Below are 16160 nucleotides of genomic sequence, written 5' to 3' on the forward strand. Positions count from 1 at the left end.
CTTAGTGTTTCCAATATATTAATAAAGTAATAAGCACAGCATTTATTTAATGGTTTAAATAGACCTCTATAAAGTTTCATTATAAGAATTACTGCAGAAGCCAAGGAGCTGCTGCCTAAGACCTACAGGATTAAAGAAAATAAATATCTGGTTAGGAATCAGAGAACAATTGATTAATTTTCATCTTGCAGCTTGTTTACAGAAAAATTGCTTATGATTCCATGTCTGGATTCATGTTATATTCCTTAATTAATAGGATAAGATAGAAATAGCAATGTAATGAAATTTTCAGATGACAAAATCTGTTAAAGAATTCAGGATCAGAAGGGGCTGTGATACATTGAATTTACGAGGTCAACAGACAGCACAATGTCAAAGAAAATTTAGTGTCAATAAATAGAATTAAATATGTAGTGGAGGGAAAAATATTAAAGTATTTATCTCTAAATTCACTATGTAAATTCAAGAAAGTACCTAAGTATTGCTGCAGACAAGTCTGTGAAAAACTTTCTTCCATATGCAAATGCATTAGGAAAAAGGCATATAATATTCTAAGCTATTGCATAAATCAAAGCTGCATCTTGTCTAGAGTGTTGTGTACAAAACCCTTACATGATAATGTGGCACTGGAGTGGGCTAGGAAAAACAACAAAACTCTCATACAAAGTGAAATAGGAAAGATTCAAAATTTCCTCTGAGATTAATTAGTATGATCATGATAAGACTGAAAATCACAAATCTATGTCAAGGGCTCTTTAAAAATGACACAGAGGAACTTGATATCTGTATGGAAATGTAGTTTTCATAATTAATAATTGAACATTTAAAAATAAAGTTAAACTTTCTGTTTCAGGATGGAAACCAATTGCTTCTTATAAGAAAATAAAGGGAGAATTTGTAGAAGACACTTCTATGACAGTATTTAGACTAAATATCTGTTTCTGGCTATTGCTGGGTCATAAAGCTCTATAGAAAGGACTGCTTTTGAGTAGGAACCAGTGTTTTCAAGACTTTGGCTGCTTTCAAGATATCGTCACATTTTGGAAAGGTTTGTGTTTGCTCAACAGCTCAGAAAAAAGTCCTTTGAAAGCACCACTATGTGTGAGATTGAAGGACTGCTGGTGATCAAGGTTCAAGTTTCTGATAAAAGTCCAAATAGAACAATCTTAAACTTGACATTTTTTTTCCTCCTTGAAAATACTGCATTATCACAGTTTTCTGACCTTTTCACCACTGGAATTTACCTTTCTTTTCCCATCTTACATAAAAAAAAAAAAATTGAACAAGGTCCTCCATCGCTTGTAATGATTTTTTTAACCTATTCACAAAACCTAAAATATGACGATGCTTATTTCTGGTTTCTGGAATAGTTGTCAATCTAGATTTGTAATTCCAGAATATGGTGTGTATATTCTTGATAAATGTGTTTTGCTTTGTATACCATCTATCTATATTAACTGAAAAATTATGATTGGATTTGGATAGACCTAGAAAAAACAGACTGTGATTTAAGGCTGCTAATAGAGTCCTCTTTGAATAGCTTTGTGTGTACAAATTCCTAATTCAAGAACTACAAGACAAGTCTTTTCAGTACAGAGCAAAGCAAGATGACTCCAGAATTTATTCTTTCTCAAAATAATCAGGGTAAAAAGCACATGGCCAAGAGTGTCTCTTACATTGGAGCACCACATTTTCTAGTTCTCCGTTTCATGCCCTTCCCTCCCTAGCTACCATACATTATTGAGCAGGTAATATGGCTTTTTATCAACAGCAAGCTAAGTTCCTTGGGTAAACTATCCATCCTTTTGCTGCTTTTCAAATTCAGACACATTGCTCAATTTCTGAAAGAGAAATGTAAAGGACAGCGTTCTGCTCTTTTTCATTTATTCCTTATCATTTTACGTTTGAGTAGCAGGATTTGACCAGAGCAATGCTACTGGCTACTGTGGTCGGAATGAGGCCTCTTCTGTCTCATGAGATTTGTTGAGTATTTACAGTACATTCCATCAGAAAGACTGTGGCCAAGGTGAAAATTCCAGCAGATGTCCCAACAGGATATAACAGCATGATAACAGAAGCTGGCCAGCCGTAAGTGCGGTGGCAGGCATGGAGGGGCCCAGCTCTGCCTGGGGAGCAGAAGCATGCTGAGCCACATCCTATAAGGTGGCAGCACAGAAGTCAGGAGGAGCCCAGAGGTGCACTGCACATTCACCTATAAGCCCTTCCCAGAGGCTCAATATTTGGGGTTTCTGTTGATTTGGGAGTCACTTCAACACACCTCAAGTGGCTATATAAGTATGCCTTTCAAAAGCCATTGAGACTCCTGTAGCAGTCTCTGGGGGTAAAAACTACTCAATCTTCTGTAACCAGAGTTTGTGAAATGTGCACAGCACAGCTTTGATACACATTTTACCTAAAAAAGGGAAGTGATTGCAAAGAGGGCCAGATCTCAGAAACCTTGTGCCAGGTTTTCACCAATTCTAGTCACAAAACCTTTTATTTTGAGCACATTCTTGAGATGCTTAAAATTTATCTAATTCTCAAAGGAGGGTAAATAGTAGAAAACATGAAAAATCTTTGAAATCAGAATATTTTTGCCACAGGCCATTGATAAATTGCATTTTAGTAATTCAAGGTTCAACCAGCTCCTTCTTAATCCGTTTTATCCAAATGTACAGACAGTTTGAAGTAAAATGATTTCTCACTTTAAGAACACTGAAGAGACAGAGATCAGCACACAAAATGCAAACATTTGAAACTACTAGGGAGTGTCTACCCTCTCCTGACCTCATTATCCTTGATTTCTGTCCTGTACCAGGGCACATTATCCAATAAAGGGCAGAGTTACACTTCTGCTTGTTTCATTTCCAGTTCCAGAGCCACAGCAGATCCATTCATATCAGCAGCTGGGTGCTGAACACCCTTTTCTGGGAAGTACAGGCTCTGAATCTTAATTCCTCTCTCTTCTTTTGCCTGCAAATGCTAGCCTAAGGCAGAGGCTTACTAAGACCGCTTCTAAGAGACATTTCAAAATAAAGTGACATCTGTAACTACATTTTTAGAAGTTTCAGTCCTATAAATGTGCGCTGGGGAATGGGTAGTGCATGGATTTTGAACAGATTGAAGAATAAGCTTGGCTCATCTCCATCAGAGTTGTGGCAGTCATCTGTAAATACAGGTAACTCTCATTTTAGCCACCTCATCCTTTCTAGTAAAATTGTGTTATGATTTCACAGCACTCACTGTAGATGTATGAAAGGTTCTATTGGAATACTGGGCTGAGTTTAGGGGACTTTTATTCTGTCTCTAGAGTTGGAATATTGGGCACACATCACACCTTCCACTGAGAAGCTAATTCCAGGTTGTTAAAATTTGGGTTAAATTTTAAAGTATCAGTTTTCTTCCAGTCTCTTCCCCATTTTAATACTACAATTTCTAATAGCAAAAAAGCACACATTTCTCTTAAACCGATGATGTCTCATAACCTTTCTCTATACTCCTCTTACCCCTTTATGCCTTGCCATTTCAATCTATCCTCCTCCTTTGTTGTAGGTTGGGTTGATTTAGTCAAGTGTTTTATTAATGTTATTTATGTTTGTTCCTTGTACTCCCCTATTTTTCCCCTCACAGTGGTTTGTAGCAAGTTGTTTACCCCGGGAATTCCCACCACCTGGATCCACAGTTACCTGTCAATCTTCTCACCTCTCCCTGTTTTCTCCTTATTTAGTCCCATCAGTCAAGGTTTTTCACTCCCTGTTGAGTGTCAATCTTGTGACCACCCCCAGCCTCTTCATGAAAGTTCTGTATCAATCACCCCACCTTAGGTTTTCTATTTATCCCAGGACTCTGTACCCACCTCTGTTATGTTACCATTGGTTGTTATAGTTGATGACATTTCTCTATCATTTGTCCCCATTGGGCGAGCCAGGTTTCCACCCCCTACTTAACCTGTTGTCGTTCTTTGTTCTCGGGCATTTTGTCACTGCATCCTCTCTGAGAGCATTTTGTTCCCACCACACCTGGGGGAATAAAAGCTCTTTGGGCTCACAAACAAAGTGTCCTTCTCTTGTCTCTTCGTCTCCTCTCAGCGTGTGACGCTACCAAAGCTGTGTAACCCACGCCGCAGCGCTCAGCACTACCAGGGTGGCAGACGCCGTTTCCCTGGAGTGCCCGCACACGTGGCGGCCACCCGGCCTCACACGGGCAGTGCTCGCCGGCGCTTCTCGACTGCTTGAGGTTGTGGCAGGTAGCCGCCACACTCCTTCACTGTTGATTTTGAAATATTCACTCTATGACTCTCTCCCATTACCAATGTCTAGGAGGAAGACTAAATTTATGTGTGAGAATGTAGAAAGCTGGAATAAGCTCTCATCAATAGCAGAGCTGGGTATCTGTCAGGAAATGCTTCAGTTTCTTCATCTGGCAAAGAAATTTATTCCTTTATGGCATAATATATGTGTGGTTTGATATATGTACACAAAGGCTCATATAGATGTTTGAATTATTTTTACTGATACTGCTATTAACTTCAATTTTGAAAACACTGTATTTTTGTTTCTATTTCAGCTGCAGTGAAAAAGGAGGGGGAGAAGAAAGGTAAATCAATCTTTTTCCCTTAACTGAAAGGTCTTTCAGGCTGTGACTGCTGTGTGAAACATTTCTTTCGTTCAGTGATACAATTGCAATGATATACAGCATTGTGATGACATACAGCACCTCGTGTGCTACCATCAGCCAACTTTATCTGTTCCTGCTGTGATAACACTGTTGTCACTTCCACTGTTGGTAGCTCCTTTCTAAAACAGGCCAATACAGACCAATATCAGACACTTCATCATTCATGCTGGGAGGAAAATGAAAGGCCTTTGTTACCACATTAGGATTTGTCAAAGAGAACAAAACTTGCAGTGCACCATGCATGCTGACCTGGCTGCTTGCTCTTTGCAGAAGTTGCTTTTCTAGGCACATTTAATTTCCTCTTTTCACATATATATGGAGCTTGCATGTAACCTTTGCTGAAGTCATTCTCTGATATTTTAACAGATTAGTGGGAAAAATTGCCCTAAATCAGAAACTAAAGTATTACTTTTATTTAAAGATAAATAGAATGTATTAATCAGACCCTAAATATCTATTTATATTGTTGTCTTTTGGAATAAGATTTGCTGAGTTAAAACCTTTATTTCCTAATTTTCTGATTTTATTCAAATAGCAAAAAATAATGCTATTTGAATAATAATATTTGAATAATGCTATTTGCACTGAGGTGATTTTTTTTTTAGCCTATTCAACTTTATTGAGTATCGGGCTTATAAATCTTGTCTTTCTTACCAAATAGAGCAATGGGAACATTTTCAGAACATACTCATATCTCATATATTTTGAGATTTTTTTTTATTCAATGAGAAAAAAAAATTAGCTCTTTTTTATTGATGGGAGATTTGGTGGGGGGAGTGTAGGGCATGTCTTTTGTCATTTGGAAAGTCTGTGATTCACATAATTGAACAATGGAGCCATCATTTACTGTCTATACATTAAGACATTTTCAATCCTACTAATTTATTATTTTTTTCTGTTATCCCTGTACAGAGCTGTTAACTGAACTGGAAAAAAAATTATAGTCTCAACTGTTTTATCAGCTCATGAGTGAAATCTTGGCTGTGTTGATGTTAGTGGCAAAATTCCCATTCACTCCACTGAAGCCAAAATTTCACTTCATGTCTTTAACAGAACAATAAAATTAATTTCAGTTATCAAAAACAACCATGCTTAATAGGTATCAAGCAGGACATTTTGTCCAAGGATTAATTTGCAACAACTGAGGCGTGAAAGGTAGGACATGAAGCAGGGAGAATCAGAAAACTGGCAGCTACTCATAGAGCCATTGGTTTTCAAATATCAAAATGTCTGCTGAGCTCAAAAACATGAACTGCTACATTTTCAATGGAAAGAAAAGAATGAGGTAATTATTAAGGGTGCTACTTCTCTCACCCTTGTCAGGTTATGGGCCCATTCTTTTACAGAAGAACACCAAGGGAATTTGTTTTAAATACCTAGTGCTCATTTTTCACCAGGTAGGATTTTCTTCCCCCTTAACCATAATCTTCCCCAACAAAATTGATTGAAATGTGCATTTTTCATGAACAGTCTTTGAAGTTAGATTGATTTTCCCATTTCATTTTCTTTTCTATATTTCTTTTGCTTAAAAATATTTCCTTTGATTTCTTAGTTGAAAGGATTTTGCAACAAGTATGTGTAGGCTGCTTTCATGCACCTGGATCAGGCTGTATCTCATCCTGCTGATTACCACCAACCTATTTCACAGAAACATGGAAGTATGAACTGAAATTCAGTTTTAGTCATTCTTATGATTATCATCCCTTTATTTATTTTTTTGATTAAACCACCCTCTGGTTTTCTGAGATCATAACCAACATTGTCAGCAAGGAAGGTAATGATTCTAGTGAAAAAAAAAGCCAGAAAAATGAAATCTTCCAGTGACTAAGACAAACTAGTTCAGTGATGTTCCTGCCTTTAGTAGATATGTGCTAAACTGAAAAACTGAAGAGAAGTAATAAGACCTCTTCCAAAAAATGAACATGCCATGCTTTAGTTGCCATGCTTTTTCATCTAGCTTCCCCTTCTCTGCAGGTCCCACATGGAAAATATTGCATGCTACTAGCTAACTCCAAATATGAGAAGGTTTTATTTATTTCTGCTTATTCTGTTGTCATAAGAAATTGCTCTAGGCTGCATGTGTATTCCTCTGACTGGCAATAAAAAAGGGTAATGTTCACTGGTTTTGCTTAAGGATACAGTATTTTTTGCACAGCTGCAAAAATAATAGAAGTAGCCAGGCAGCGCTCTAAAATGACTGGCTCATTATCCAAAATATATTGTGGTAGTAGCATGCACAGTTCAAACTGCACTTTACCATTTCTCACATTAATCATACAGCACACAGACACTGTACTCTACATGAAGCTTTCTCCAATTATTTTGTCCTATTCAAATACATCCCTCATCTAGAAAAACAAGAATAATGAGCCATACAGAGTGACAAGGCATCATAAAAGAGAAGAAGATGGAATGATGCGTTCAGTCAATGGTACATTCTGTGCATAGCATAAATCAGACTTGAAGGAGCTGGCAAGAGACAGAAAAGAACAAAATTAAGATGGAGAAAAATTACATATTGTGCTGTTTTCTCCAATACTAACAGGAACCTTGAGGCACAATTAATGCATTAAATTTAGGCATTCACTCAAAGGTTAGGTCTCTAGGACTTTGTGACCAAAGTCCTAGAAAATGGGCAGCTTTACCTTCCAGCATCATGTTATGCCTTCTTTCAACATGTGTGGGATAGAGAAGCTGTCACAGAAATGTGTAAATGTTGTCAATTCCAAAAGGGCAAGAGGCAGAAAACCTTTGCATGAGGAAGGCACTTCCTAAATTTCCCAAGAGCAAATCTGGCTGCCAGTAGAGAATAATTTTTAACCCTTGCTAATAATTCAAAGTATGTGAGCAAGGAATCAAACTGATTAAAATAGACCCAGGGGTTGGTAAAGTGATACAAATCCCATAATTTCCAGGGCATCCCCAGAAAACAGTAAACAGAAATGTAACATGCTGAAATATTTCAGCATTTTTTCACATTTAATTGCTATTTTTAAATGAAAGAAATATTAGTAATTATTTTTTATAAACCAAAAGAGTATTTTCATATTTCAAAAATGTTTTATAACTACAGAGGGTTACAAAAATCCTCGTTTGGAATAGAGCCAGGTCAAAGAAAACTTTTAAGTTTTCCTAGTTCTGCATAAAGTGGAACTTCTTATTTCAATTCATGCTTCCCATACCCTGTTTATTTCTGACTATAGAGGACATGGACTGAGTTGGGGATGTCAAGCAAGTAAGAGTAGTGATTTATCTCTCCAGTCGCTGTCAGACAGTCTTGTTTTGTAAAGATTCTTCACATCTGTGTTTCTAGTGGACCAAACAGGATTCAGCCGTGACACAATCCCTGTGGTTGCTCATTAACTAACACAAGTATGTGTAAGAATACTCTCACTGTTGAAAGTGACTCATAAACCTGAGCTGCCAGGGAGTTGGTTTCTCCAGCCTACTTGGAGCTAATGACCAGGAGACAGAGAACAAACTCTGCCTTGCTTCTGAGAGCACATCTCAATTCAGTAAAGAACAATTTCCTTCTAGTACTCCTTGTAATGGTACTGTATGGCTTGGAAACTGCTGTTCTTCATACAGGATGTGGAATAAACTGGCCAAGGCACACTGGCATCCCTTTTCAATATACATAAAAATCAAGATGCTTTCCAAACTGAAAAAAAAACCAAACCAAAACAAAACGGGGGGATTTCAGAACTGCTTAGTTTTGTAATTGACCAGAAAAATTGAAAGTCAGCCATCTTATTCATAAAGCAAATGGCCATGGTAGCATGAGATTTCTGCTCAGCTGCAGATGCCACTGGTTCAAGATGAATCACAGCTTCATTTTGCCATTTTCTAACAGGAGTCAAAGGATAAGAATGTAGATTATCTGATTCTATAGCTGCAAAGTGTATTACACAGCCTCTTAATAGAACATTTAGTCCTAAACAAAGGAATTAAAAAACCCCAAATCATTATAAATACTTTAAAACCATTTTTTTTTAAATAGGGTCCAAAATTCTGTATTATATACTAGAAAATAATAAATACAGCCATATGCTAATATGCTGTTGAAACTATTAGTGATATTTTGACTGCTGAAGGCAGGCAGCTCTCTCAAAGGTAACAATCACTGAAATAGCCACAAGATGGAGCCCAAAGGATCTTCCGAACTGTAGTTAATATTGTCATCCTGCATCAGATTAAGAGTTAAATAAAGTGATTTTACTGAAGAACACTCTACAGAAATCTTGAACTGCAAACAAGATGTTTTTCAATGGAAATCCACTCCTGACTAAAGCTGTTTTCAATTTGATAGATGGCTACCCATGCAGTGGTGAGCTTTGATTTCCCATGCTAATATAACAAGTCCCCAGAATTTTCAAGGAATATTGATGAACAGCTAATTTATATTAAATAAAGAAAATTATCTGAAAAGATTACATCGGTTAACTGTTAAATTTGCTTGACCTCTGTTTGCCTTGTCTCAACTATCTTAGGGGCATAAATAATTTATGTCCATTTTACAGGGTTGTGTGAGACTTAACGATCTGCACAACCTCTGTTTAGTGATGGACAGAACTTCCCACGTTGCAGATATTTCAGTGGGATAAGACATGACCCATTCAATATAAGCAGGTAGAAGAATGACTGTCTCAAGCTCATGACTATTCACTGAATTCATAAATTTTAAGAAATTTTTTAGATACTCAGGTTAATGTAAGCATTAAGAAACTTTACCTCATGCAAATTTAGATGTCTAAAATTGTAAATCTACATTGAAACTGTTCATCCTAGTCTCAGTTTAGGGCTGATAGAGAGAAATAAGCATCTGCAAAGAGTGTTTCATCTGTCTTGTATCTGTGTCAGAATGCAATTACTTATCCCTCTGGAGATATTTCTATTTCTCACTTAATTATAACAGGGAACATAGTTTAGGTTTAGTAACAAGAACAGAAAGCAAATGTCAATTAATATTAGGATTGTTTGTTGCTAATTTACAACTTTTCCTCTCTTAAGAATCTGACATTGAAAGAGAAGGGAGAAGGAGCAGGTCATTTGTAGATCTTAAAAACTGATTGAATATCCACTCTCATTATACTTAGATGGAGGATCTAATGCAAATATTTAATCTAGACATTTTAACAGTAAGGTGAAATCTCCATGTTTATCTACCTAACACCTCTGTGTACTCATAGTTGAAACATAAAACTAATGATGCTACCTTGCATCCATGTTTTTTTCAAAAAAATGCTGATACTTTTATTTTTAGTAGGATTTAACCAAAAAATCTTGACATTGGTTACAACTTTGTAATCTATTCAAGGTAAAATTGAGATTACACTCTTTTAAGTCTTATATAAGAACAAACCTGCAAAATGATTCATACTGATAGACCTGGCATAGCATTTCAATTGCAGTTACGATTACAACTTGTGTTAATTGTTCTTAGTTGCATTAAAGTACAACAGTAATTTAATCAGCCCCTGCTACCAAAAAAAGGAGTTAGTTAAACTACTGTTTCAATGATTATGAAACAGCTGGGATTTCTGAAGAAAGAGTGTTCTGTGTAATTGGTGGCCTGTGTTGTTACTGTAAGTTAGGTGTAACACATATATATTGGCATCATGTCAGAAATACTCACATCTGTCAGTCAGCATAATCTGCTTGAACACCTGCGTCTCCACATAACACATGTTTAATTGGCTAAAAATTTCCCCATGGGATAAGCTAATACTATATTGCTCTGCACAAAGATGTGTGCAAATAAAAGCTCAGAATTATTCTATTCAGATGCAATTCCAGAATGAATAGTTCTTCTAGTGTCAATCTATCTTTCTTTTTCTTACCTATGCAGACATCATTTGCAGAAATGTACTTTTGGAGTCGTAATTAAAGCAAAAGCAGTGATCAGCAGCATTTCATGAGGAACAAAGATGGTTCAGTGTGTTATGCCTCTAGAAGTTAGTCATTAGCCCTTTGCTTTAATCACCATGTTAATTTGAGTAGCCCACTGGGAAAAGCCCATTTTTTCAAAAGCCAATTAATTTTTATTGTTCTCCACTCCTTATATCAACTAATCTCTCCTCCAAAATTCTTTTTTTTCTAGATTTCCATAGTCATCTTATCTTGTTTATTATCATTTCACATTTATTTAATAACATATGTAAATATATTTTCAGCCATTATTATACTTTTACAAATCCAGTCATAGATAAGAAGGACCTCAGCTAAAAAGTTCCTTTTCAAAGTATTTGTATGGAATCTGGACCCAAGGGGGTTAGTTTGCCAGCTTTCACAAATAACAGGCATTATGACTGAAGGTTAAATTATAACAAATATTAACATCAGCAAGAGGTGCTACTTTTGGCTCCAATTTTTTTATATAGAGTGGTGAACATTTTTTTGCATAAACTAACATCTATATTCTGAAAAATGATTCTAACGTCCTATAAAGTTCAGCCTGCCTGATTTCACTTAGTTGCCCTTTGCGAGTCAGTAATTCATGTTGCAATAAAGACAACCCAAGCTCCACTGTGTTTTGCTGTAGCTATATGCAAATGTAAAACTGATATTTCGAAAAGTGAAAGTTTGTTAGCATACTCTCCCTCATCTCTATGTTCCCATCCCACAGTTTCAGGGAACAGCACATGAAAACGTCAGAAGCTGAGGATGATATTGAGAGGAAGCTCTTCAGGTCTTTCACCACACGTGCCTAAAGATGAAATGCATTAATGCAGCAGATGTACCTCATCTACATTTGACTGAAATTTTATTCTTTCCAGCTCTGTCGATGGAAGATTTGTCCTCTTGGGATATTAGGACTTAGAGTACTTTAAAGATATTAGTTTTCAGTGCCATCATGCAAGATTGCTGTTTCAACAACTTACATTTCCCAGAGCATTTCTATTGTTTAAGTGACTTTGGGAAAGAGAGAAAGATTGGGATCATTACTAATGATTCCTAAAGGCATGCATCTCAGATTGAAGCTGAAGCAATTCCTCTTATTAAAAGTCATTTAAAAATGTTGGAAATGTCTCTACTTCTTTGCTACTTGTAGTATATTTACACCATTATAAAGTTTTTACCTTCCCTCCTCTCTATTACTTTTTTGTTTTCCCTGTTATATAAAGTACTCTTGAACTGCCGGTTATAAAAAAAGTCTTAAAAAACAAGTTGTTCTAGACAACGTCAACAAAATCCTCCAAAACCAAGAGTCAGCTCATTTTTCCATATGTAGCCCTGAGGTATAAAACAAACCAAACAGCAAGGACACAAACACAACAGCTCTAGGAAAGCAGATAAATATCTTGGGCTAGGCTGCTCTGGTAAAGAAAATAAAGCTGAAAGAACTGTGAGAGCAGCCTGACAGCTTTTTTTAGTGGAAAATGGCAATAGGAAGATCAGTCTGTTGCAAGTGAATACCATACAGGCTCTAATATCAGTGGTTAAGTATTAATAATAATTGAAAACCATGGCATTTTAGGAGGGTTTGTCTTAACAATTTATCCTATTATCATCCTTCAGCAACTGCTGATAGAGTGATCCAAGGAAATCTGTGGAGATGCACAGACTCAGAGGAGCATTCCTAGACCAAGAGTAGGAGAAAGAAGATCAAGCTCTCTGCTTCCCTACAGATATGTTAATGTGGTATCATATTTCCTTAATGTCTAGAAATCTGGACAAATATCCTGGAAAATTCTAGGTTTAAGGCAAGCCAGAAATGTAAAATGGATGCTGTAGGGAATTGAGAGATCCTGTGAGGACAAGGCTTTTACAGCATGCAGTGTATTTTAATCGTATACCAACTTCCCCTATTTGTGCCACCACCACACAATTCTTGCTTTCTTTATTTTGACTCAGCGTGGGGTAACTCTTGGTCATACTCTGTCAAGGCAATTTTTTAATGTAGAGCAGAGGTCAGGAGGAGCACAAGCCATTTTCTTTCCAGGAAACCTGCTGCAGATAATCTGGTTTTTGAGTCACTTTTTTAGACATATGCTCAGGAGACTGGCTTTGCAACACAGTCTGCCAGCTGTTCATCTAGCCAGAAGAACTTGAGTGAGACACAGGCAGATATGACAGATCAGGTCTGCCGATCTAAAAAACATACGCGAACATTTGACTTCTTTGAATGACAAAGAGTAAAGACAACAACTTCACAAATGTAGGGAACTGATCCTTAACAGAGTGGTAAGCCCTAATAATCCCCCTTTTTTCTGATCTTATTATCTGAGACATGTAAGGAATGTATTTTATTCTGTTTGACTTCTTTATAATAGAGTTGCTTTACAGTTTGAAAAACCTTGACCTAACTAGACCAAAACTGTCTTATTTAAATTATGCACAATGATGTGGTCTCTTACGTTCTTGAAACTTAAATCTGGGAGAAATGTCCACTAATTTGTCTAAAGGACAAATAGTTTGTTTGCCCATAGTTCAGGTAGAATGAACTCATATTAAATAGGAAAATCAAATTTTACCTTTGTCATTATTCATAAACTGGAAGATATACAATTCAAATTTTGATAATTCTATTAGAAGATTCCTGTTGATCTTGATCTCTCTTTTGGCCTGTAATGTAGTTACAGATTAACACTATGTGTGTGTATTCATACAACGTCCAGTTCAAAACATGGCAAAGAGTCTCTGTGCTGGCTTTAATGGGAAATAAACCAGGCTCTTAATTTTTCTAATGGAAAGTAAATTTCTTATTTATAATACACCTGTAACTATCTAATTGGAACAATTTTCCCCAGCTACAGCATGTGTTATCATTCTGTTTTTCTTAACTAAAACAAGTACTTCTGGCATAGCTTTTATTTCCTGCACAACATATTCTTTTCTTACAGAATGTGCACACTCACAAATGTATTTGCTGTCTGAATGGCAAATAACTGTTACCCTGTTACTATAAATGGAAAATAGACGTTATAATCAAAAAGCACATTCTGCTTTTACCCTTACCAATTTATGGTTCAATAAAGTGCAGAATTTCATTTCTGAACCCATATCAGAATCTAATTTACAAAAATATTCTATATATAATTAATACCCTTGCAGCCTTCAGAGTAGCAGGCAAGTAAAAAAAAAAAATTGAAGTGAAAACCAGCAAGATATCTATGAAGCCTGTTTTCCAAGTTTAATTTAGAATGGCAGAAAAGACATTGCAAATTTTTGTTGAGAGTAGAACCATATAATTTCATTGATCCAGTTCTTATGTAGCTTCAAATGCATCATCAAAAATCCAACTGTTTTCATTCTATTAAAATCTGACCTCGTCTAGCATAATTTAAGTATTAAATAAATGAAGACAGAACACTTACTTAGGACTGAATTTTCTACCATTGTGAATAAGTACTTTTTTACCCAGCAGGTAGTCCTGTTAGCTAATGACATCAGAACAACTATTTGAAATGAGACCAGGAGTTGATTTAGCTCAACACCCTCTCGCCATCAATGGCCAAAACAAAATTGCTTGTTTGCACTTTCAGTGCAAGATACTACATGAAGTGTATGTGATTCCCAGAGCTGCATAACATAGCTTTTAATTTCTCACCCTTTAGGCTAAATTACATATATCATTACACACTTTGCAGAGTCTGACCTGGACTATCGTCTTGCCATTTTCACTAAGTAGAAAAAAAATCAAGGTATCCATGTTATAGATAATTGTGTTACTGTAAAAATGAATCTAATGGTCTTGGGATTTCATTTTTTAACTTTCTGCTTAGTCTGTACGTCATTTGAGTTGCATTTTTTAATGAGATAATGACACAGAAGAAGGATAACATTAATATTGAATTGAATGAAATCACAGTTAGCAAAATATACAGGTTTATTTTTATGGCCCTAATACCATTTCAAAATTTTACCTTGTGTTTCATTTTGGCTTTTTTTATAGAAAAAAATATAGATTTTTTTTTTAGAATAACCAACACTCTAGAGACTTTTAACTTTAGAATATCTACATTATTTTATCAAAATATCTAGTAGAAATATCTCTGAGTTTTACGCCAGAAATAAGGAAGATGGACTTTCAGGTAAAACTCAGATAGCAGTAATCTCAGTCTTCAATCTGTCTTGACGCCAACATTATACAAGTTTGCCTAATTGAGGCCTCCACAGAAAAGATGGAAAAGGACAACAGAGATACTTTCACAAACTTCAGGGACCAGACTTTAGCTAAGTTCCTATTGCTTTAAATATTCTCTGTGATTGATATTTACCAGCATTAAAGGGGAAATAACTGTATTGGCTTCACTGGAAAGTTAAGGAGTAATGGTTTTGTTTTGATTTTAGACAGATCCTAGATAAGGATTTTATTACAAAAGTTTGCTTGTAAAATTTGCTAAGCAGTGTCAGTAGAGAGTCTTTAAATTAACACTGTTCATTGCTAGCTCTGATTATTTTGGATGATTACTGAAAGAGTTATATGACACAATCGTCTGTATTAGTTATGTAAGTCATTATATTAGCTAATGGTTTAATATTCAGATTTGATTTAAATATTTGCTTTGAAATTCCTTTTTGAAAATTGAAATTCATATTTCCTGAACATATCTCACTATGTCTTTTGGCACAATAAAAAATAAATTTCCTCTACAAATATCTGACATATTTCATGGAAAATCAATTGCAATAGAATTTGCCTCAGCTTATGAAGCTTAGGGAACTACATTTTGGTTGGTTTTGCGGTGTTAAATGAGCCTAAATTTACAAAAATATTTACTCACACACATAAAAATAACAAATGTGGCTTTGTCCTAGGACATTTTTTTTTCTTTTGAACTCCTATTTCTGATTCCTCAGTTCAGAGCAAGCATATACGCTTACTTTGTATCTTTACTCTTTATTACCCACAAAAATGTTCTGAATTTTTTTCACTTTGTTCTGTACGATATCTCCAGTTGCTGTTTCCTTAAATGCACAACAATAACTTGGATTAGAGACCAGATATAAAATGGGAGTGGATTTTATACTGCAGGGAAAACAAGTGAAACAGAAACCCACATGCACAGCAGTTTTTGTCCCAAGTGGGAGCTGGTGAGCTCAGGAGTTCAGTGAATCACAGCCTGGGAGCTCACAGCAGCAGTTTTATGCTTGTGCTGCAGGGGCTGCAAAGGCAGCTCATCCCCTGCCCTGCCACATCTCTCTCTGGGATTACTCTCTCTCACACACAGAAGACATGCAGGTGGTAGAGCCTTTTTTCTCTTGAAAACAACAGCTGTGTAGCAAAAGTCAAGAAGAAAAATCCAGCTGGAGGGCTAGTTCTTGACATTTCACTTCCTTCTGCAGAACCAATAATGATATTGGGTACAGCTGCCAAGCTCTCTGTTTACCTGAGGAATGTTGTCTTAACATCCATGGAAAATATTAATTTGGTTTTCAGTTTTATTTCATCTGGGATGTTTTTTTTCCAGAAAAACGCAGAAAATGAAATGGCAGAAACTTTAGAAGTTGCAGCAATGAAATTCTTTTGTTTAGAAGTG

At 36.0% G+C, this 16160-nt stretch overlaps 1 protein-coding gene across 1 annotated transcript in view; it reads left to right on the top strand.

Moving 5' to 3' along the window:
* The window catches only part of TRDN (triadin), a 268183-nt gene that overhangs the window by 220736 nt on the left and 31287 nt on the right, over positions 1-16160 (top strand). The window contains 1 exon segment of the mRNA XM_053937519.1: positions 4567-4596. Within this exon segment, the coding sequence (XP_053793494.1) occupies positions 4567-4596 (30 nt within the window).

The sequence above is a fragment of the Vidua chalybeata genome, chromosome 3, assembly GCF_026979565.1.
Source record: "Vidua chalybeata isolate OUT-0048 chromosome 3, bVidCha1 merged haplotype, whole genome shotgun sequence".
NCBI lineage: Eukaryota > Metazoa > Chordata > Aves > Passeriformes > Viduidae > Vidua > Vidua chalybeata.